The following is a 24,297-nucleotide window of genomic DNA, read 5'->3' as shown; positions in this document are numbered from 1 at the left end:
AAAGAGGTCAATGCAAAGCCTTTCAGCTCTGACATTTTGTCAAAAACCGACAACAGTTCATATATAATCCAGCACACATCTAGAAGGCGCATTTAAAAAGCCTCTAATTCAGATAACTCATATACCTCATTTGGGCTCTTTTCTTTACACTTGATAACACTGCCTCCACTTCTCATCAAATGAAGGCCCTTCAAATGAAGGCCAGTGTGATTTCTGCAGTTTTTCACATGCTTCTCAGAAATGGCTGAAAGTTGCTTCGAAAGAAGTTGGACATAAACCTCCACTCTGAAAGGTTAAAAATTCAGCAAATTCTGGGGAACTGAAAAAATGTAATATCTAATATGTTCTATCATCTGACACCAACAGCAAAGACAGTCAGACATCATGGGTTTTTATGGAAGTCTACCACAGAATGAAACATCAGGACCGAATTCAGAATTAATTTAGAACACAAATTTTTAATATTAAAAGTATGAAATATCCTTTTTTGATTTATGCTTTTTGAAAAAATGCATATTGTAGTGTTAAGAACATTAAGATTTATATAAAATATAAATGGACAACAGTAAGTCAAAGAATGACAGAACCACTGGTTAAAGGGGACCTCTGAAGATCACACCCTTACTCAAGACAGAAAAGGTTGGCCAAGACCTTGTCCAGATGGCTTTCGAGTATCTCCAAGGTCAGAGACTTTCCTGATACTTTGATGGACCCTTTTGTGTTTCTTGTTGCCTCTGATCCTGTCCCTGGCATCACTGAACAGGGCCTGGCTCTGCCATCCACAGGTATTTATACAAATTGATAAGATTCCCCTGATCCTTCTCCAGGATGCACACTCACAGCTCTCCCAGGCTGTCTAGTCCTTAATCATCTCCATGGGCTTGCAGATGACTCACTCCAGGAAGTCCATAATATTCCTATCCTGGGGAACCCAGAACTGGAGAATGCATTCCAGATCTGGTCCAGCATCTTCCAAGCCCACAGGAAGGACCCTCATCCTTGTACTGCTGGCAGTGCAATGCCTGACGCAGGGCAGGATGCTGCTGGATCCCTTGCCATGAAAACACATTGCTGGCTCACGGTCTTTTTGCTGTCCCTCAGTACCCTTAGCTAAGGTACATCTGTGCAAAGCAGATGCAGGAACTTGCCCGTTTCTTTGACAAACCTGAGAGATGCTCTTCAGTCCAATTCTGCAGCCTGCCCAGACCCCTCTGGACCATGAGTATATCTTCAGCTACAAACGACTTAAAACAAGAACCTCAAGTTCATGACCCAGTGTCTGAACCATGGAGTGAGTCTCAGCCCTCCAGGGACTGAAGGAGACAGAATTCCTGATAATTTTAGTAGGACTCAAGTTTACCTTCAAATCACTTAATTATATTCTTTCATAGGAAAAATGCAGATAAGCTAAAGGAAAATAGTAATTGAAACAGTAACTTCCAATGACTTTGTCTGGTATTAAGAATTATCTAACACACCTTCAGCCTGACTTTAACAGTAATTACAGAGTTCAAGATGCATTCTGTGGAAAACTGGACAGAAAACACTTCATTAGACTCCAGAAAATATAGATAGTAATAGCATGCGTGCCATAGTTTCCCTAGAGAAATGAAAGAAAATGGAAAAAGGATTGAAATTAATGTCCATAAGAAGCATGAGATAGGAAGAACAACAAGTATTGATATGCATATGAAAAACCGCTCATGAAGAAATAAAATACCTGTCCAGGCATCAGATACCCATGGATGTACCTACATTTGGATGATGGCATTATTGCTTGGCTTAGTATTCCCAGCCAATTAGTATTTGTGTTAACTAACAAAGCAGCTTGTCTATTTATATAGTGATCTTCATTTGCAATCTCTACACATCAACAAAGACGACCTAAGTTTTCAAGATCAGAGCAGAGTTCAGAGTCCAGTCTTCTAGGAAAACAGAGGTCTTAGAAAATATAGAGGCATTGCATTTCTGAAATATAGAAAATTATGAAATCCAAGAATAAGACAGTTTCTTAGGATTTGTATGTCTTACCTCTTTAAACACACTTCAGAATATATACAAACAAAAATGTACCTTAGCATATCACCAGCATAATCTGAAGAAATATCAGCAGAGATATGAACATGTGCTTTGTAATAAAAAGTATTTTCATTCTCATGAGAAAATATTACCTTAGACTGTCTCATCTTCTAGATTTTACTGTGTTTGCACTAATGATTTTCAAAAGAATTCAAAAAATCTGAAACAAAAAAACAAACCCAAAACAATGGTTTCCCAGACAACACAGCCAGCAGAACTACCAAGGTTTCAGCAAAAATGGAACCTTCTATTTAAATTATAAGTATTGCATGCAATCATCTTCACTGAAACGCTTATCAACATCATGGTACAAAGTCAGTATGGATTTTTGCACATTTCATCTCCTTCAGCTTTTTAAGATATTAGTAACATTTTTTTAAAATAGTTATGCAGCCTATTTGCATAGCAAGTCCATCAGAAGACAAAATTCTGTTGAGTGTAGGTTTCAGCTTCAGCCACACAAGGACTACACCTAAAACACATCTCAAAGAAGAGAAACAACAGAATCTATCTAGGAGGTATTCCTGAAATTAAAAAGCCAGTTATTTCATTGGGGTTTATTTTGACAAAGAGGTCACTAACTGATTTTCACCTCCACTTATTTAGGACCCAATAAAGAGGACTCTCTAATCTTAGGCATTTGTGAGAAAAATAAGGTGGCAAGGTTCCTTTTCAGCACATCTGATTTATGCTATTCTAACAGAAATGCCAGATACTACTCAGGATAGTTAGCTAGAAAAGATCTGTATTAACTGAAGAACTTGTAAAGTGGTAAAAACCCCCTGAACTTTCCCCATTCAAAGAGGATCATATTCACCCCTTGAAGAATACAACTAATGTAAACAGAAAACAAAATCTAAGAGGGTCTGATTTTCTTAGATATCTCAGTTTCTCTGAGTGAAAATAAGCTGTTTCAAGATTTCACAATTCTAGGACAGTTATTACCATTCCATTGAATCAGAGACTTTGACCACAGCAGATGAACATGAAAGAAATTTTTTATAGCACTACCTACTGCTGCAATTCATGCTGGAAGCTATGCTCTGTACAGCTGAGAATGCAAGTGGGCAAGGCACAGGTTACAAAGGTAGCTTCTTTCCAGTTTTACATGCAAAAAATGCTGTCCTAAGGTCTGGAAATCATGCAAGCTATTCTGTACATCACAATCACTGTATAGAGAACCTCACTCACGCTGTTCTAAAATGAATGTAAAGTGCTTCACATCAGTCTTTTTAATTTTTTTATTATCAAAAACACTAATAAAATAATTCAATCCCTGCACTATGATTCCTAACTACATATTAATATAAATCTGGTGGTTAGTTGCTGAATAGGCTTTCAAACAACTATAAAAGATTTTCTTTTCTTAGCCACAGGTTTTTCAGTTTTTAGAAATTCTAAATTTCATACATGCTTGAACCCCCAATTTTAACTTTTTTTAACTTTATAAATCAATTTAAGCTCCACACTTATAAACCAAACACACTTTGCTTTTACATAAACAGTTGCAGATTTTAGAATTTGGGCATTGAGACTGGAAGTCCTACACTTAAGGTAGTCAATACAACACGAATTTTAAAATAATAAGGTATGTGAATCTGAGTTCATTACCCACTGACTCTCATCAACCACTCTCCAGACTGACAGTAGATAATAAGATCATTACAGCATTCCAAGACACTTGTAAATAAACTCTTGACAGAAGTTTCAAGAAAATATATTTATTCAGTTTTGGCAGAGGAAGAAAACAATAAATATAACAATTTTTACACCCTTTTTATAAGTTATTTTTATATGACATTTCTGCTAAAAAATTTCTAGTAGTATTTAAAATTTTAAAAGAAGACATTCACTGAAGAAAGAACATTTAAAGTGAAAAAAATACATAAGAGTGCAAATGTTTTATCTTCCTGTGTCTAGTACTTAATTTTCAAGACCTTTGGAACAGTGCAAGTTACATTTTAGTTCAATACCAATGTGAGCATCCAATTAATATGCAGAACTAATACACAGAAGTCTGTTACGTGAATAATACAGATGGTAATTTTTCATTATATAACATCAATTCTCCTCTCCAATAACACTGAAAAAGACCTTTCCAAATTTCTGTAATTATGACACTTTTTACAAGCTTTTTAAAAATCCCACACTCAAGTCCCCAGCTGAAGCAAAATGAATCTAAGTGGAACCTCCTCAAAACAAGACATCCACCAGGCACATCCAGCTCCTGTTCTGACATGTTTACACAGCTCCGTGGAGTGCAACTGATACTTTCTCAGCAGCAGCAGATCCAAATCCATTGGGATGTTTATTTTCATGAACAGCAACTGGGGCAGCAATCCCTGAGATTCTCTAGGATGCCTGTAGGTGTGTTTTGACATCCTTCATGTTTTGCTAATTTTCTGTGAGCTGTCTACTCAAACCAGTTCTCTTTCAATAAGAAGCGTACAGCATCATCAAAGCCATTTTGGTACAACGATTCCATTTTCTCCTGGTCTGGTGGGAACAACGCTTGATTAAGCCTTACTAGGTTGGCCAGAGACAGCTGCAACAGAGCAAGAAGCTGTAAATTAGTTTATTAATGCAACTTATCCTGATGTGACTGTTCTGTCATCTGTTTCATGGAGCATATGTAAAATGGAAAGACTGGCATGGCTGTGTCTCCACCAGGGATTAACCACGTCCAGGGCCACTGTGAGCGCCAGGACAGACTGGCACCAGTGCACACACACAGAGTCAAACTCACAGCATCCAAGACAGACTGGCTGCCTGTAACACTGTCCAAAGCTTCTGCAACGCTTCAGCTTTGGAAACACTCCCAAAACCGTCTCACAGAGTGGTAGCTGGCACATGTTAAACTTGTGCAAGGAAATATTTTGACAACTTACTAGTGCAAACAAGCACATTCTTGGGAACATTCCCATGCAATGTTTAACATATGAGTACAAACGTAGCTTCTGCTACCAATAAATTAAGAACTACTCAGCATTTTAAGTGGTCACTCTGACAAAGTAAAAGGATTTTGGAGCTTTATTCTTGAATAGAGATTTTATTAAATTGTTTACAACAAACTTAACACAATTATATTTAATAATGTTCTGAACAATTTCTTTATATAATTAATACTTAGCCACATTATTATATACAATTTTTCAAAACAATATCAGAATCATCATTATTTGAAGTAAGCAATTATTCAAATTCTGACACTAGGAGACGGAGAGACAGAAAACTATTCATATTCACATATGGATATATGAAGATGTACAACTCTTCAATTTATGCAGATTACAATATTGCTGACATGAAATTGTTCTTAGTCATCATTTTTACAGCCCTAAAAGCAGAAGTGCTTCAATTTGAATAGTTTTAAATGTTGCATGGGATTCTGCACAAGTTTGCACATGACCCCAGAAGCAATGTAACTGTGCAATTAATTTTCTGTCTCTAAACTAAACTAATCACCAGGTCATTTTTCAGCCTCTAGATACAAAACACAACAAAGAAATATACAATAATTGCATATACTCCCAAGATACATAAAATCAATAATTTCACATTTTATGATCTTTACCAAGTATAACCAAGCCTAATATCTCTCTGTGAAATATTATAAAGATTCAAAAACTGGTCCAATTGAGAAAGGCATTACATAACACTAATTTTAGTAAAATTAAGTAAACATTAAAAACTGCCTAGAAAGAAAGTTTTAAACTAATTATTATTGTTAATCTTTCTTTCTAATGGAACATTGTTGACCACTTGGTCTACCACTATTCAATATTTTCTTTCAGCATGTTGAAAAAAGCAAAACTATGGTTAAGGTTTGTGAGACAAATGTTGCAAACACAGAAATGAAAATAATGAAAAGGAGGCAAAAAAATCAGTCTCATATTTCAATATACAAAAACATTTCTCCAACTTATAACAAAGCTTCTGGAAATGCATTGTAGTCACAAATATTCACAAGTTCGCTTGTGCAATGCAGTGACAAGTCAATGCATATACAATTTTAAATGTACAACTTAAAGCTGTATTTTAAATTTAGTTAGAGCAACTGATTTCAGCAAATATGAGGAAATGTTCTGCAGCTGTCCTCTCCTGAGGTATTCCACTTTATTTTTTTCTATAAACATCTTGTGTAGTCAAAGACATCCGATATGTAAAGCAAACCTAGTATTATTTACACTGAACAGCCTGATATAATTTGCTCAATTTTGTACTAGATCAATGCTTTTCGAACTTTCTTCTTTCTTCTACATTCTCCTTTCCTTGTGTTTAAGAAAAGGTTTAACCTCCATTTGCAAAACAGAAAATGCCAAAACTTTACGTAATCTAATATATGAGCACAAAATTAACACTTAAATAGGAACACAACTGCAGAAATACTTTTTAGTGTTTTTAAGTTAATAAACAAGCAACTTACCATCATATCTTGTTTTGCTAATTTGACATACAGGTCCACACGCCCTTTATCTTGTGGACAGATATCCAACCGACCGCTGAAAGGGGAAATTGTCACCGTTCTTCCAACAGGCAAAATAGGAAGGCCATTGGTAAGGCCACCATCAACCCACTTCTATTGGAAAACAGAAATATTTTCAAAGTAACACCAGTACAGTATGATCATAATGCAATACTTTACCCTTTTTGACCCTCCCTCCTTCACTCTCAAGAAAACTTACAAGTTTCCCTCTAAGAATACAATGAAAAAGATTCAGTATGTGTCAAATATGAAAGAACTGACAATGCACACACAGATATTTGAATCAATGAGCATTTAACATAATGTACAAATTTGGTGTAAGGTATTTATCAAGCTACTTATAAGACTTTTCAGTTAATTAAAAAATAAAATGCCCCATATGGGATTTTTCTCAATGCATACATGTAAAGACAAGACTGTTAATACTACACATAATGTATCAGATATTAATTATATAGCATATACTCTTCTAGAACATTATTCTGATTGAAAACAGGAGCTGTTCAATTTGTACATGCAGGTAGTCTGACTGCAGAAGCTAAACCACAAATTACTCCTCTCCTCTTCTGTGATTTTTCTTCCAGAGCCTCATTTCTTCTTACATACACTACACAAGACAGCAGTAGCTGGAAAGTGGAAGGTAAAGGTGGGAAGGAGCTGAACAACTATGGCATAAGAGCGAGCAGACCTAATCCTGCTGTAGGAGTTGAGCGGAGTGAAGAATGAGATCTAGGGGCCAAATTTGTTTCCAATATAAACAGGACATCCGTTGATGACATCTCTGTGGTAATGTATTGATACCTTCCTCAGCTGAGACATCTCTTGGTAATGTATTTATACCTTCTTATTTCTTTCTGTTCTACAGGCATAGCCCAAAATTCAGCAGGGGTCTGCTGGCTAACTGGATTCACTGACACCATCCATGAGGTCTGTTGAGCAGATGCATCACACTGATCAGCTGATATGTATTGCTGTATCTGTAATTATAACGCTGACAAGCTTTCTGACATAATGACTGCCTAACTAGCAGCAAATGCATATGATTTTGTGGGGCTTTTTGGTAGGGGGTCTGTGGAAGTTACAAAGGTTCTAGAGGCATCATTTGTATGAATGGGGAACTGAAGTATCATCTATTTCTCATAAGGAAGAAATAGCCATTTTCACGCTTTTAAAATTATTCCTAAAGTATTCATATGCTCATGTAAGAGAAACAAAGAAGCTGTACAAGCTAGATTGAGTAAAGACAACTGTAAAAAGGTGTTCATATAAAAATACAAAATATAGTATTGAAGTTGCTTTCCCTTAAGATGAAATAATTACACCATAAATAAAAACACTTAAAAAGAAAGTTCATAGCTCATGAAAAATTACCTGTCCTTTAAATTCCACTGGCTTAATTCCTGCATACACTGGTATAAAACTACTTGCTAGCAGGACCTAGACCAAAGAAAGCAGAAACAATAGAGAAAAAAAAAAAGACAAAGAAATTTAGAACTAATACGTATTTCCATGCATATTTACCAGTCAATATATTAGTTTTACATAAATCCACTGTAATCTCAAAATGTGGTGGTATGTCAAAATGTGATTAAAAATATTCAATAGGGTTTGATTTTTTAAGACTTCACAGTGATAACTGTCAAAACAAAATATCAAACATTAACTCAATTATTAATGTGATTTAAGAGGAGATGCAACTTAGTTTTGCACAATGTGAAATAATCTGTGGTTTTCAAGAAATTAAATATGCAGATGATGAAAAAAAACAGTTTAAGAAGAAGCCATTCTGTTGGCATATTAAAATAGTGTTTACTTTTCTAGTCAGATTTTCAAAGTTTCAATAATACCACGAATATCATGGAAATTCACATATGTATACCTTTACCAATGTTTGTATTTATACACTGAAGTATTAACAGACTACTATTTCCTCTACTGTAAGGCTGCATTGCTGTTTATAGCCATTCTTGATTTTTATTTTAGACCAGGTCACCTCTTATCTCATGTACAGCTGTGCAAACAAATATGTGTTTCTATGCATTCATAGCAATGCCTCTGAGACAGTGCGGGTATCTCTATACCTGTGTATTCACCCATACATATATAAGCAACCAGCATATAGTATTTCCAGAAGAAAAGGTAAATGCATGGAAAAAGTGCAGTATGTCAGAATTTTTCATTTTAAATTTTTCATTCACTCAGCTAAATAGAGTGGATATGCACATGCTGTGTGGTGGCACTGATGACCAATCTGGTGAACAGAAGCAGGTCACAGACTGGTGCATACACTGTGTGAAAGATGAACAGGTGCAGAAAAAAACCCACAATCCACAGAGATTATGAAAGAAAATGCCTAAGCTTTTTTTTGCCTAGAATTACATTTACTTTTACAAAATTTAAGCTCTTTTAGTATTAGGCCCTTCTGTTTCCCTAACAAGTTTTAATAAAGACTGTATACGTATATGAAGTCTTCAACTTCCACTCTGAGAACAGTTTTCCTGCCTATTCCTTCCTAGAGATGTAGAGCTTTGTCTGAGCTCACATAAAAAGGCTCTCTGTTTTCTAAAGTGAAACTGCAGCTATTTCTCTACCAAGCAGGCCTTTCGCTAACAAAAGTTCAAAGCAAGATTCCCAAGTTCCTAATATCAGCCTCTTCCCCAGCCCTGCACCTTTCCTCCTCTCTTCCTCGACTCCATCTCAATGACTTTGGCCCTTCTAAACTAAGAGAAATGTAGAAAAAAGATTTAGTGAATGGAGACAAAACCAGGTGACTCCTGCAAAGTTTGAGTTCTTTTCAAGAGGACTGAAGAAAGCAGTTGTTCTTCTTAAAAAGTCACTGAGATCTCCTGAGTGAGGAGAGGCAGGACAAGTTTGAAAAACAAACACTTTCAGTGTTTCCCACCAGTGTGGACTTCTAGGCACTATCTTACTTTCCCAAACTAAATATACCAGAGTTCTGTGCCTTGCTCTCCCACAAACACACAGATCGTGCCTCTCTTCCCCCCCAACTCCAGTTTAAGAACCGCAAGCCTACAAATGCCGATACAAGATGATTGTTTTATGGCAAGTCTACTTCAAAAATGGGAAATTACTACCTGCCTTTCCAAGTCCACAGGGAATAGCAAAAAAAGATAAAAGCTTAGCATTGCAGCAACACATTCATTTTAGTCATTATGAAAGACTTTTGGAATTGCAAGGCTTGGTTGTTAAGCATTGAAGTGGAAAGATTTCTGGCAGGGGGTGCAGATGTTTTGTTGTTTTAACACAATCTGCCCAGCAGTACCTTTATCCATGCCTTGGCTGTAGGTCATGCCTAGGCATGATACAATAAAATAACCTAACAAGGTCTACTCTCCCTGATCCTGTGACAGCCACCGGCACTGAAGAGAGCTGTACTCATGACACAGACAGAGCTGAAGACATGCACAAAAACAGCTATTAGGAGCTGGACTGAAAGATCAGACAATATGAATATATTCCAATGAGCAGTTATGTGTAATTTTATTGCTATTATTCCAACCCACCCTACTGATATCATTGAGAACAAAAGAATAGAACAGCAATGGCTAAATCAATGAAAGAACTATTGAAATACTAGTAAAATGTACATATTTCCAAGGTCATCCTAATTCTTCTCATTGTCTCCAGGTTAGAAAATTTCACTGAAGAAGCACATAAAGAATAAAAATCTCCACACTTGCTACTATTGCATACTATAGCTAGAAACAACAGTGCATAACTTGAGATAAACTCTTCACATAATTATATTTGCATGACAAAGTCCAGTAAATTGAGGACTATCCATGTAGAATATAATAGGGTCAAAATTTTAAAAATTATACTTTAAAGGCAAACTCCCAAAGCACATTTTGAGGTTTTGTTAGTAAGTGTCATTTTTTTAAAGTGGTAACTATAAAGAATTTGCTCTAAGTATCCACGAGGATAGAGAAAGAAAGGATTCCTTCTTATACTATTTCATCCTTTATTCTGATCCATCTTATTATGTCTTCCACTAAGATACAATCACTTACTAGAAAGAACATCTGCTTCACATGCATCTGAATTGCTCTTACCATCTCTTATCAGCTTATGCATACAATCCTGATCCAAATTTAAAATGTGGCATTCAGATGAAGAGAAGGACAGTGAAAGATATACTTTCCAGCTTATATAAAGTACTTAGCATTACATTAGAAGTATCCACAAGCACCTCTAGGAATTGTTCCATTTTTTTTTTAAACTTCTTTTGCTTTCTTTTGTGATGAAACAATATCAGTAAAGTAAGAGATGCAAACATTTTTACAATATTTTGAGATTTTCTATTGTGTTCTCATTTACTGCAACAATTAGCTACCTGTTACTTTCAGAAACACTTTGCCTACAAGATAGAGCTTGAATAACCAATGAAGGAAACACAAACAAACAACAAATACATTTTAGCAAAATTTGTGAAGCTATAGGATCGAATTCTGCTTTAAACATTGTTTATATTATGGTTTTAGCACCACTGGGAGTAGCATGGTTACCTGAATAAACCAGTGATTTTACTGTACAATTAATAATACACTCTTAAGCCTTGAAGAAATCTCAGAGTTTGTATTTACAACTGCCACATTCAACATGATTACCTTAATGACGTCCTCCCTGGAGGCAAAATTTGAAACCAAGTGATTTTCCCCACTCTTGGAGTTGGTGACCGACACATAGAGCCGGTTCTCAGCTATCTCATGAACATCAGGAGGAAGAATAGACTCTATGCCCTCCCTAGAGGAAAGAAAATGCTCAGCATTACTCACCACTATTACTTAAAAGCCTTGCCAATGCATTAGGGGTGAGCACCCCACAGCACAGCAGAAATATGCACCCTCTCAATTTGCATTTGGAGAGCTCTCTAACACAAAAATGATCTTAGAGAAGCATTAAGATAGGTACCTAAGTGTTTTCATAAAATCATAACCAGGCGTTACTGCACCAAAGTTCAATCTTCTGACTTCCTGTGCAAATCCATAGGCAAAGTGCTTACATTTCTGGAAATGAAAAGCATTAACCATTAGGGATGTTTAAGTGATGGGAACCATGTTTAACTGCAGTACCTAAAATATACTAGAGCTAAAGCTTTAATAAAAGAGTTATTAGATCAAACCAAAGGATTTTTCCATGTGTGCTTGGTTTGTAACAAGACATGCATAACAAAATGTTGATCTTTTGCTAAAGATTAATTTGTAAGAAAAAAAAAATTCCCTATTGAAAAAAAATAAATAAACTCTTAATAAATAAACTCTGAGGATACCACTCCAACAATCAAGCAAAATTAAAAGCTATTTTTCTATATATTACCACTGCTAAATAATCAGTTCCCTAGATCATGCCATTACAAGAACAATCACTTAGTTCAAACTCTAAAGCCACCTCTTATTTTAAGGTCTGCTTCAGAACTTAAACTAGACACAAGTACCTTAAGATGCTTATAAGCAGTAAGAAAAATTAAAATTACAACAATTTTTTCTCACTAAAGCAAAAAACAGGGTACTAGCAAATACACATATTTAATTAATAAAATACTATGGAAGTATTTAATGAATGAAAAACTCAGATGGGTGATATAGAAAGAATATACACATCAGAAAAAACAGGTAACAGATTCCTGCACAGAGAACCTTTTACACAAGCTGAAATGCCCAGCATTAATGACTGCAAAAAAAATAGCCTGAAGTGTGAGTCACAAGAATTCCAAAGGGACAGTAAAAGAATTGGTAAAATTTATTTTTAGCCATAACATTCTGAAACAATGAATTATGATCCTAAGTGCTTAATACTCACTATTCAATATTTGTAATCCTTTTCTTATCCTTTCATGCAGGCTTTTCTAATGATTTTAGAGACTTGGAAAAAAAACCTAAATTCAATCTTATGAACCTTCTGAAATAGGTACTTTATAAATTCACCCACATTCACCCATATCACCACACAAATAAAAGATAGTTTGGGTTTCCTGGATTATTAGGTCTGTGCATAAAGAACAAATCTGTTGTTAGCAACAAAAATCAATGACTGAGTGACTAAGTAAAGGAAAGGGGAAAAAAAATAGGAGAGACATGAATGTATCCCACTGAGGAGGAGAATACAGAATACATTGAAAGAAAAACAAGGAAGGAGGTAGGTGAGGATTAACACGTGATCAGAGCCATGAGGGAGTTAAACTTCCTCACACCACTTGTATGACAAAGCACTCAGCTAAGCAAAAGGCAGAAATGTAGTTCTTGCATCCACTTTCTTTATATAGCCTTTGAATAAATGCATCAAAAAGTTCACTAAGAGGTTCATACCTCTTAAAGAAACAATTATTTGTGATACTTAGCTTCACATTGGTTGGATTTGCACCTTTATCCCATGAGATACTTGCCATTGCCAGCTCAAAGCCAATTAAGGCAGATTCAGATACTTCTCTCTATGAATGCAAAAGAAATCCACAAAACCCTACACAGAAGCACCTCAGAACTACTATCCCTGTATCTAAGATGCTTAAACAAGGTTATGGGGAGCTAAGAGTACCGAACTAGGGAAATGACAGAAAACTACTTTGCACATTACAAGTTCCAAGAATGTACTGTACCTAGACTCTCAATTTCTGCTCTCAAAAGGAACAACTTCTTACAGTTATGACTGTTTTAGAATCTGAGTGCTAGAAGCTTTAAACAATACATCTACATGTTAAATAATCACTGAGGCCATGTTTAGAAATTGTAACTGCTTGTATTGAATTAAGCAAACCTGGTATCAACATGACAAAGGTAATTTTACAATAAATAGTTATTTACCTATAACTAAATAAGCCTAATTAGAATTCTCAAGTCCCACACCTTTACAAACAGTGACAAAAATTCAATATATGACAGAAAAACATTTGGAAACTGTCTTAGAACAGCAACAGTCAAAACAATAGATCATCAGTGTTACATTCTCTCCAAGATAAGGACAGGTTGCATTACAGCTTTGAGACTAGAAGATACAGAAAGTCCTAATTATGGCTTACCTAACATTGCCATCTCTGGGGGGAAAGATGAGGGAGGGAAGAAACAAATAATTAACTGATTAGGAGCTACACTTGTGGATATAAAATATTTCAAGCTAGAATCATAGTAAAGATAATAATATAATTATCCTGATATGAAAAGTTAATTCTATTCAGTAAAGAAAACTGCCTTTACTTAAATTCCATGAGAATTACAATTATTCTCACTGACAAAAGAACTCTCAATTTCCCATTTAAACACTGAAACAGAATAATTAAAAGTACACAAAAAAAAAAGGACTAGAAAGTCCATGAAGCTTTGTTTAGCTTACAATAATATGACAAAATTTCAAGGAAAAATACAACAGACTCAACGTAATATAGACTTAGCTTCCACAAACAAAACCTAAAAACTATTCTAATATTTTTACTTAGAAAGATCTTTGTAAGTTGGACCAGGCTGAGAACAAGGACTCATACCCAGGGTCTGCAATAAGCAGAAAAATTTCCTTGGGCTAACAAAGGGCTGCCATGCTCACCACAGAGGAAATTAATGTCAGAGGTATATATTATACCAGGCAAACTTGAAACTGAACTACCAGTCAGAGGTGAGAGAAGGGGAGAAATGCCTGCACAGAATACAATGAGGTTTTCTCCACAACAGAGAGGAACTTGCCTAATACCAAGTCATATAAAGAATGTTTGCAGGGGAGTGGGATGGGGAAAAGAAGCCAGGGAAAAACAACTGCTGAAAGAAGTAATGCTGCAAGCTGAGTTCATATCCCAGCAGAAACAACCAACAGAAAGATCAGAGGCAAAGTGGGGTTTTGCTGGGACTATTATTTGAATCACATGAAATGAAATAAGCAAGGCCTAGAGGCATTATCAAATGCTCACTTGGAACAAAATGTAAGTGTAACTTAGATGAAAAACCTAACAGCCTGTTTTTCCCACACTAATGAAAAATAGTAAAGAAATACCAACATTTTGGCAATCCTGGTCCTCTACATTTATTAAGGCAGAGTCACCACAGACAGTTCAGGAGGGCAAAGCAGCCTTAACCTGTGGGGAAAACCAAGCAAACAGACACCAAAAAAACCTGCTAACACTCTCCAAGCAAACAGACACCAAAAAAGCCCCTAATGCTCTCCATGGAATCTGTAACATTGCAATCACTGAACAGAACCTTGGTGTCTCTGCAGGACACCACATGCACTGTGAGAAAGGAGTGGCATCTCTGGAAACAAAACAACCCAGATGCATGTCAGAACAGAATGCTGCGAGGGTTAATCCCACGGGCTGCTATTAAGGCATGGGCTACACTGAGTCTAAAGGAGATGCAAAAGCCTTTAATGCTGTTCAGTGGAGGACAGGCACCAAGAAAATATCTGAGCAGGTGGGAGCTGTTTATGAAGACACACTCCATCTACCATTTTCACCTCCTTTCAGAAAAGGTTAGAAGGGTGGTGCTATGCACTTGCTTAGCAAAGCCTATCTCTAACTAACAGAACAATGATTCACTTTGTAATGTACCATCATTAAGTATACATTTTGGTATACTAAAGTATATCTGTTGCTTACAAATTAAGATTTACACACATGAGATTTGTATTTACACAGCTTAAAATGTAAGGTTCATATGAAATATTTCTATCATTAACATTTTTGCTCATGAGTCACAGATATGCTTAATCACAACATCATACAAGAGTCCTGTTCCTAGCAAGTATCAAGATGTAAAAGAGCAAGACACAAAACATTTTAATGAACTTAATGGAAGATGATCATATACAAAAATGTCCTTTGAAAATTATCATGGCCTATACCTACGAGTTTATTAATTTACCTCTATATTTTCTGGCACTGCTAACAAGACAGCGGCAGCCAGAGATCCCGCAGAAGCTCCCGCAAAAGCTTTCACATCTCTCAGTAACTTCTTACCATGCCTGTGGAAAGCAGCTGCTGCCCCCAAGTGGTAAATGCCCAGAAAGCCACAAGCTGCAAAGGACAGGTTGATGTGTCTCATCTGGGCTGCGGAAATAGTGTGTCACAGTCAGTCTTTTGCAATTTCTCTTGCAACATACAGTTAATTTTTTTGCATAACGTATTCTAACTATATAAAAAACCGCAAGTTATTTGAGAACAGTAAAAGCTTTTGATTACTAAATATATCAAACCATCAGCACTTAGTTTAGTATCTCCAAAACTGAAAACAACTCTGAAATAATCCTTAGTACCCTTTTTTAATAAATAAAAAATATATAATTTATCTATAGCATAAATACATACTTTCATCTGATTTGTCAAAGAGTAGCTACACAAAAGTTATTTAAAAATACCTTGAAAGAACAAACATTATTAGCCACCTTTATCAAAAAATCAAATTAATTATTAAACTGCTGGTTACTGTCTCATCATGTAGTGACGGGACTGGGAAAACGGATTCAAACTGAGAGAAAGTTAAGATTGGATATTTGGAAGGAATTCTTTACTGTGAGGGTGGTGAGGCACTGGAACAGGTTGCCCAGAGATGGATACCCCATTTCTGGCAGTGTTCAGGGCCAGGCTGGATGGAGCTCTGAGCAACCTGGCCTAGTGGGAGATGTCCCTGCCCATGGCACAGGAGTTGGAACAAGATGATCTCTAAGGTGCCTCACAGCCCAGGGCATTCTATGATTTTATTATCATAGTCCCCCTTACACAAGCAGAACTCTGAATCCATCATAATTCTCTAAGAGAGGAATTTTTTCTGTCATCTTTGAAACTCATCTCCTTACTAGAATTAGTAATAGACAATTTTTCAAACTAATTACTAGTTTAAAAAAGAAAAAACAAAAAGCATACTTTTGCTACTATTAAAATAAGAAGGAATAAAAAAAAAAACCCAAAGTAAAATACAAAGCACTAAATGTAGGAAAACACACACACACTCCAAAGGTGTCTAGGATAGAAATCTAAATTTAACAAGAAAACCCCACAAATAGGAAGCATAAGTTCAGATTATCAGAGATAGTTAATTAAATAAACAGAACGCTGTGCAATTTATTAGCTCTTCTATTTCTGTAAATAACTACATAATGAAAGCAAGACATTCTACAGATTGTATGTTACAGATGTAAGAGACACTGTACACATTATCTTAGTATTGAATTAAAGATAACACCCTACTGTACTTGGGTTCATCTCAATATAAATGGGAATAAAAGACAGAAACTGTTCTATCAGTCCTGAAGACAGGCAAACATACAGCATCACATTTTTGATAAAGATACCTCTTCATCTTTGAAATGGGAAGGCCAGGAAAGATGAGGAGAAGAAACAGCTCCCAAAACCATTAGATAAATGCCAAACCCAACTGCTTTACCCACAGCATGATTAAAATCAGACCTTAAGATCTGACCAGGTTTGCTATTTTACTGAGACAGCACCTCATAGTGCCAGGGACTATTTGGTGCACCAGTCAGTTGGCTAAAACACATAGTATATCAACTGTGCTGGAAATGCTTCCATACCCACTTGTAAGTAGGAATACCTGTAACAAATCTAACATATTTGTACTCAGAAAGTATTAGAGGTTGGCTCTTGCTGTGACAATAGGGGAGAAAGACATTTAGAATGAAGAAAGTGATAAACTGATTTACTATTTTTGCAAAAAAGGATCTTTTAATTTAAAGAAAAGTCTGTGTACTGAATAGAAGGTAAAAAACTACTCAAGATGCTACAGGAAAATAACAACCACAACTCTACTTTGTTGTTTTTTTTTTAATAGAGTGGAAGAAAACTAAAACAGTCTTTGAAGTATGATACCACAATATGTTTCCTTTCAGGGTAGTTAAACTCTTGGGAGTTAAACCAGCTGCTGCAGCTGACTCCAAACCTTCTACAAAATAGGAGCAAAGATGCATTTGCACCACAGGCCACTCTGACAAAAAGGTGAAGCTGGTTAAAGCAACTGCATTCTTATGTAGGAATTGAAGAATCAACTCCCATTTCTATGCAAAACAGATCTCAAGATCAAGACACTTCTAATATGAAGCACTATATGAAATAAAGATTATGTTTACATAGCTGATTGGTCAAAAAGTATGCAAAGCACAAGTTCGCAAATACAAAGAATTACATCTAAGGGACCCATGTAATGTAACTAAGAAATGCAAGTGTAAGATAATAAGGTTATGTAAATCAAAATAAGTATATGGATGCTTATGTACATGTAAACCTTCTGCTAGGCTAATACTGCAAAAAACTATCTCTCCCTGCTGGAAAATAATTAAATGGTCACAAATAAAAGAGAACCACAAAAGAGTATCTAAAGTGTGGTTACAGTAAAAACTTTAGATTAAAAGCCCTTTTCAAAATGAAACATTCCCTACAAATGTGGAAGAAAACTCATACTTCACTGTGTAAAAAAGGGCCGGGTACATTTTCTCTAAAGCAAGAACAGAAAAGGAGGTTATGTGAACTGAGGACCCTATTTGAATCTCAGATCAAAAACTACAGAACTTATCTGATCAAAGTCAGATATCCATACCTCCTCTTACACACCTTCATGAAGAAATTATAGTCTCTTAGACAAGCTCTAGTCTATCTAATTATCATCTCCTGGGAGTAACCACTATTCTCTTTTCAGTGTCTGGATACATGGCATTCACTCTTTCATGTGAGTTCATTTCCTACCACTTAGAACCCACACTTTTCTGACTCCTACCCAAGAGACAGAAAGAGATTATTGAATGAGTATTCACATCAGTTACTTGACTGACAAAAGGATTCAGTGAGAGAAGAACACACAAGAAGAAAAAACAGCACTAAGATTTCAAGTCAAGGAATACAGTTCAAGAATGCTGCTTGTCTACACTCTGTGAAGCGTAGATGAATTTCAAGTCCAAAAAGATTGAATTATTGCAACGTAAAAAAAAGGTGATTTTTTTACTTTTAGTGAGCAGAGGTACTTGACCCACTGGGTTTGGATGGCATACAATTCACTGTTTTACAGAGTCCCCAAGAGAACCTCAAATTAAGAGTAGCAACAGCATAGCTGGGTTACCCAGACACTACATTCCTATTAATTAGGACAAGTTCCCAGGTATACATTAAGTATTTGTCATATACAAAAAAAAATTTTAAATTCCTCACTGCAAATGTTAATTGGCAGGTGACATTCATGCTCAAATGACAGATCCACTAGTTACATCTAGTTTCATGACTGAGAAATGAGGTATGCATATTTATCTATCAAACCTTTTAATTAGGTAAACAATGAGTAGGAAAAAAATCCTACATCATTTGAGTGACTTCTTGCCCAACATTCTTATGCTTAAAACATGGTCAGCTATGAGATCAAATTTGGTTGCTCAGGGCTTTACCCAGTTGTTAACTTGAAAATCTTGCAATGTTTAGCTCCTGTGATACCTAGCATTTGTCTGTTGCTGGGTGAAACAATCAGGTCTTCCTTCATTTGCTCATAATACTAAACTCAGCAGAGTATTGCAAATACCCAGCATTACAGAGAAGAAACAGAACATTATTATCTTCAATCCTGCATCCACCTGCAGGTAAGTGGGTGGAACTGAGGCCTCTTCAACAAATTTGTAAAAAAGCATTTAACTTACAAAGGATGCAGATGACAAAGATGAAACAGATAAATAAGAATCATGATTCTATAAGGAACTACTGCTCCACAGATACAGTTAAGCAATGCTGATTCACCTTGTAAACAGATCTCTGAATAGGAGGAAAAGACAAGAAAGCATTTTTAGGCTAATGTCTTGTAAAACCAGAAAGAAAAGTAATAGGAAACTGGACACTTCAAAAAGAATTCTTGCAAATATGTCATAGCATCACCCGAGTTGCAAGTTATAATGGTGTATTTCAATCAAAGCATGATTCAAATATGTCTTTTGCTTTGATGATATGATAGATCCCTGCCTTTTTTAACAAAAAACAATAGTGTGATTATAAAAACTCCAAAGAGGAAACAGAGAGAAATTTAATTAATTATACATTATGACTATTCCCATAGAATTTCTTATAGAATAACAGAAATAGGGCATAGTCATCTGTGGAGACAAATCACTCCCTTCACCGGCTGGAGCAGAGAGCAGAAATCTTGCTATCTTAGAAAGAGTATGAAACACCTGTTTCACAACACTTCAAAACAAATATTCTTGGAAAGTTTAACATAAATTGTGACTATTAAGGATATTAACACCTATTAACACAACGTTGTCATGTTGGCATGTCTTAAGAAAACATTTCAATGAACCTTGAAGATACACTTCAGCTGGACAGTGCACATAATGTATCACATAAACAGGACAGAACAAACACTTCTGCCACTGCTTTTCAAAAAATGTTGTCATCTTATATGACTGGCAAAATTCAAAACAAAGATTTCAACTGGCCAAGGGGATAGAAATGCTTCTGTAGTCTACAAGAGAAAAAACAGAAGCATAAGAAAAAATATTTACAGGAACACTGGGGCTGTTCAGTTTCATTATTTTGCAGATAATGCAGGAGCATTCAAGAATAAACATAAACTGAAGAGTTCCCTTTAAAAGATTACCACATCTGCAGGGAAAAAACAACCCACTGGTGATTAAAAATTTCTGTTTACTCAGCAGTATTGCATCCATTTTGTAATGCAAACCTTTGAGGGAATGTATGTAAAAAGACAAAGCTGTACAGAAAAATTATGGTACAGTACCACACAGTTTTCTGAGGACAGCTTATTGTCTTCCTGATCGTCATGCACATGAAATAGCACAACAGTTTCTCACAGAGCTGTTTCCTGAGCAATGTAATTAAATAAACACTGTACCATCCCAGTGTCTTAACCTGTCATAACCACCTCCATGTCATCCCATTTGTAAACAAAAGCTGAAAATGCCCAAAGCAACTGAGTACCAACACCTTTACAAATACAATCTAAACATACATAGAATGCAAATGACCAAGCACCCTGAAGCACAGGAGCTAAAATGTATCATGCAAAACAGCACATCTGAGGATAAGTTATTAGCAAAGAGTGACAAAACAAGCAGAGTCACAGAAAAAACTGCTTAGCTCAGCAGCACTGCTAAAATAAAGGTCATGAAGGTAGCTACTAATTTGTTGGGAATTTAGCTGCTAGAAAATGGAAAAGTACAAAACCATGGCTAATTCCAAGTCCGGCACCTGCAAGATAACAGTGTCCTTGGGCCTAGCTGTGGTAGGATAACAAACAGTGAAAGAGGCATGAGAAAAGAGACATGTAACCCCCCTAAGGAATGTGGAAGAGTTGATGGTATAGTTTAACCAACAGATTGCTTAGCTTACAGAATATTCGTAAGCTTATTACTTGCTGTATAAGTGTCTGATGCTCTCTTCAATAAACGGAATTTGCTTATCACTCATATTGAGTGTCTGAGTCTCCCCTCACCGACAAATGGCTCGTCCCCGACAAAGGCCCACATTTTTTCTCTGTGACACTAATTTATCTGAATCAAAAATCACCACTGACACAAAAATCTTTGTTTTTTCACATTTCTAATGGCGAAAAAAGTGCATTAGCACAACAATTCACAGCCTTCAGTGAATGTAAGAGTTTGATGAAGTTGAAGAAGAAAAATAATAAGTACATAATCTAACCAGCCATTAAGAACCTTAAGAAAATCGTGAATCTTTGCAAAGTATAATGTTTACATATAATCCCCTTAAAATTAAAAAGAGAAAGACATCATGTAATACAAAACTTTCAAATTAAGATTCTAGACCTTGACACTTAAGATGTCAACAGAGGGGCAGGGAAGGCTGACTTCCCCAGAAGAGGGTGGCAAAAAGTTCAATACCTTGTAATGAATGTTGTCTTCCATCACATACTCCACTGGGACTTTTTCCAACAGCTATTTTGGTTTCCTCTGCACTAGTATCCATTTTTCTATCAACTACGGATTGTTTATCATTTACCTTGGAAACCTGCAATCAGAGAGTCAGACATATTAAGATTAAAAAGGAAAATAACAGTAATATTATTTGACAGTAACACTATTTGACATTATTTGACAGTAACTGTTAAGTCATCTAGATTAATTTCGCAATTGCTCAGCCAACACGAAATGAGTTCAAACCTCAATGTTCCACAACTTATGTCTGCAGCAATTTATATTTTAAAGATGAATTTAAATAGATATTGAAAAACACTGCCAATTGGATATGCCAGTATGAAAATGAGCTTTTTGTCCTTTACCACTATTTCTATTTACATCTACATATTTTTTTGTAATCATACTCTTCTGTTTTTATCCTCCCTTACCAATACTTTTCCTCTCTACCCTCTGTTGTGCAACACTGCATCTGTAAGTAATTTTTCAGAGAATTCTGGTCCTATTCATCACTTAACAATTGTCACATAACTAATCAGCCTGCCAGTTATCCTGCTCTACTATCTAGAGTACAGTTTGAAGAAAATGAATGTTTCTCCCCAACTCAGAACTATCAGACTCAAAAATTCACTCTGAAACACTGGTACTCCAGCACTTATTGCTGCCTGCCCCTTTACCTTGATAAACTGAAGGCACCTTAAATTCATAATTAATGCTGCAAAATCAAAAGCTTAGCTCTGTAGAGTCTGAACTAAATTATTTTATCACTGTATTTATGCACACCACTTATGTCTTTAGAGAATCACAAAAATACTTACCTGGAATTTAACCCTGTTATGTGGCACTCCTAAAGTGCAATAGATTGGAATTCCAATCCAGAACTGCCACGTTTTGGGAAACATGCAACTACACAATTGGCCTTCTTTCATCTGGAGCAACAGTATTTGAGCACTACAAAGCTTTTTGGCAGTCCACATTTTAGTAAAAGTGATCTCTGGATCCAGATGATATGGTAATCAAATAGATACTCGCAGTAGCTGGTTTACTATGAAGTTACCAACGAAGCCATAAAAGCACTGAGCAGAAACTTTCTTTTAAGCATAACCTGTTTAAAAGACAGTACAAAAAAAAAAAAAAAAAAAAAAAGAAAAAGTAGTTGAAAGGCTCTCATCAAGGTCCTGATATTGTAACAAGGCCCTTCTCACACCCACCAACCCGAAAACACAGAGGCATCAACAGCGGAAAAGTTTTGTTCAGCAGCTCCTCTCTCTCCCTCTCACCAGCCCCCATCTGGTACCGTGTTGTTCACCACCGATTATAAAGTCAGTTGTTCATTTCACAGACAGGAAGAACTAAAATTGTTAATGACAGAGAACCCCAAACGAAAAAACTCTTTCTTAGGATTAACAACATGAATACACTGCTCCGTCTACCTCAGCTGAAAACTGTGGATGCAGTGATCCAGCAACTTCAACTCGCTCAGTAAAACAAAGTGCCGATGTCAAGATCCCAGTAAGAAGAGACTCTCCAGCATGCTGGCCGGTACAAGGCGAGCCTCGTCATCTTCTCTGTTACTAAGATAGCACAGGGCTTACTCACACACCCGGTGCAAGCCTGGACCATAAAGAAAAATGTATGGAATTGTGCTCGTTCAGATGAAAAGCAGGTTCCTGCCTGACCACCACTGCAAATAACCCTACTGCGACCCTGTGGCAGCGATCTCTCGGCGGAACACTGCCAACTTCCAACTTAACCCCAAACAACAGGGAAGTGACTTAAAGGTGCTCTGTTTCATCTCGTGCGCCATGAGATCAAGTCTGTGGTGTACCTGGATTTCTCCTACCTCTACTTTTGTTCCGCAAACAACCAAAACAAACAAGCGCAACAGCCGAAACAGCGAGACAAGTTTTTTTTAAAGCTAGCAAACACAGAACATGAAGTGACAACCGCGGAGCGCACAACGCCAAAGTGCAGCCACTGCGCCTTCCAACCTTGGATACTTACAGCAAGCGGGCGACTCTTGGGCGGGACACGGCCCTCCAGAGGCCAGGCACCTCAACCCCGTCCCGATCACCCGCTGCCTCCCCGCAGGCCTGCCCGGGGGCTAACGCGGCCTCCGCAAGGCAGCGGCGGCACTGCCCGGCGGCACCGTGCCCGCCTCGGCCCCGCCTCCCCGGCAGCGGCCCCCGCGGCAGCGGCAGATCCCGGCCAGCACCGGCAGGTCACGGCGGGCCCTGCCCGGCCCCTACCCCGGGCGCGCCTGCGCAGCGCGGGCCCGGCAGCGCTGGGAGGAGCGGCGGGGCCGGGGCCCGCGGCCCGTGAGGCGGCATCGCCCCGCCATCGGCACCCGGCCGGCGGCGCTGGGAGTGCGGGCCGGCCCGGCGCCTCCGGGAGTTGTCAATGCTGTCGTGTGGGCGGGTGTCCGCACCCTCAGCGCCGCCCTTGTGCCGAGCGGCGCGCAGGGTAACAGCCTCTTTTTGCTGACAAGGTGGCCTCAGGGCAATAAAGATTATAAAGATTACGGTGTTTTATCTCTTTTAAAGAAATTTCTTTTTCATTTTTTCCTTCTTTTTTTTTTTTTTTTTTTTCGGGTCAGTGTTTCCGTTTTACGAAGGTGAGTGCCCTCACCCTCCTGTCAGGCCTGAGCCAGAGCAAGCAGGCACCCAGATTGAAGCTGCAGATGGATTCTGCAGCCAGCAGTGGAGAAGGAAAACGCGCTGAGGGAGGGCAGAGACGCCTCTGGAACAGAAGTATAGATGTGTGAACTGTCCCTGGAGTCTGGCTGACTGGGGTTCAAACTAAACTTGTGAATAAACACTGTGTTAGATTTCACACAGATTTGTCTCCTTCACCTGTGG

At 37.2% G+C, this 24,297-nt stretch overlaps 1 protein-coding gene across 2 annotated transcripts; it reads right to left on the bottom strand.

The window, feature by feature from the left end:
• Nucleotides 1–3,817: 3,817 nt before the first annotated feature.
• Nucleotides 3,818–23,670, bottom strand: PNPLA4 (patatin like phospholipase domain containing 4). Of its 2 annotated transcripts, XM_064710348.1 has the most exons (9): nucleotides 23,444–23,670; nucleotides 22,258–22,544; nucleotides 21,407–21,533; nucleotides 15,424–15,608; nucleotides 11,498–11,592; nucleotides 11,194–11,329; nucleotides 7,937–8,002; nucleotides 6,506–6,658; nucleotides 3,818–4,624 (listed from the first exon to the last, which is right to left on the bottom strand). In XM_064710348.1, exons 2-9 carry the CDS (start codon nucleotides 22,414–22,416, stop codon nucleotides 4,493–4,495), a joined length of 1,053 nt encoding a protein of 350 aa, XP_064566418.1. In that variant the 5' UTR covers nucleotides 22,417–22,544; nucleotides 23,444–23,670; the 3' UTR covers nucleotides 3,818–4,492. The 2 variants fall into 2 exon arrangements, with proteins under 2 accessions (XP_064566418.1, XP_064566509.1); XM_064710439.1 differs by lacking the exons at nucleotides 22,258–22,544; nucleotides 23,444–23,670 and having other exon boundaries at nucleotides 15,519–15,608; nucleotides 21,407–21,447.
• Nucleotides 23,671–24,297: the final 627 nt, after the last annotated feature.

The sequence above is a fragment of the Zonotrichia leucophrys genome, chromosome 1, assembly GCF_028769735.1.
Source record: "Zonotrichia leucophrys gambelii isolate GWCS_2022_RI chromosome 1, RI_Zleu_2.0, whole genome shotgun sequence".
NCBI lineage: Eukaryota > Metazoa > Chordata > Aves > Passeriformes > Passerellidae > Zonotrichia > Zonotrichia leucophrys.
The sequence above is the reverse complement of the archived record's forward strand: the minus strand, read 5'-3'. Positions and strand labels throughout refer to the sequence as shown.

Coding starts and splice junctions, on each gene's coding strand:
- PNPLA4 (XM_064710348.1), bottom strand. CDS start 22,416: ATGTGGACTGCCAAAAAGCTTTGTAGTGCTCAAATACTGTTGCTCCAG. Junction 6,659..7,936: donor CAGTGGAATTTAAAGGACAG/GTAATTTTTCAT, acceptor GTTTTCCAATAG/AAGTGGGTTGATGGTGGCCT. Junction 4,625..6,505: donor TAGCAAAACAAGATATGATG/GTAAGTTGCTTG, acceptor GCTCTGTTGCAG/CTGTCTCTGGCCAACCTAGT.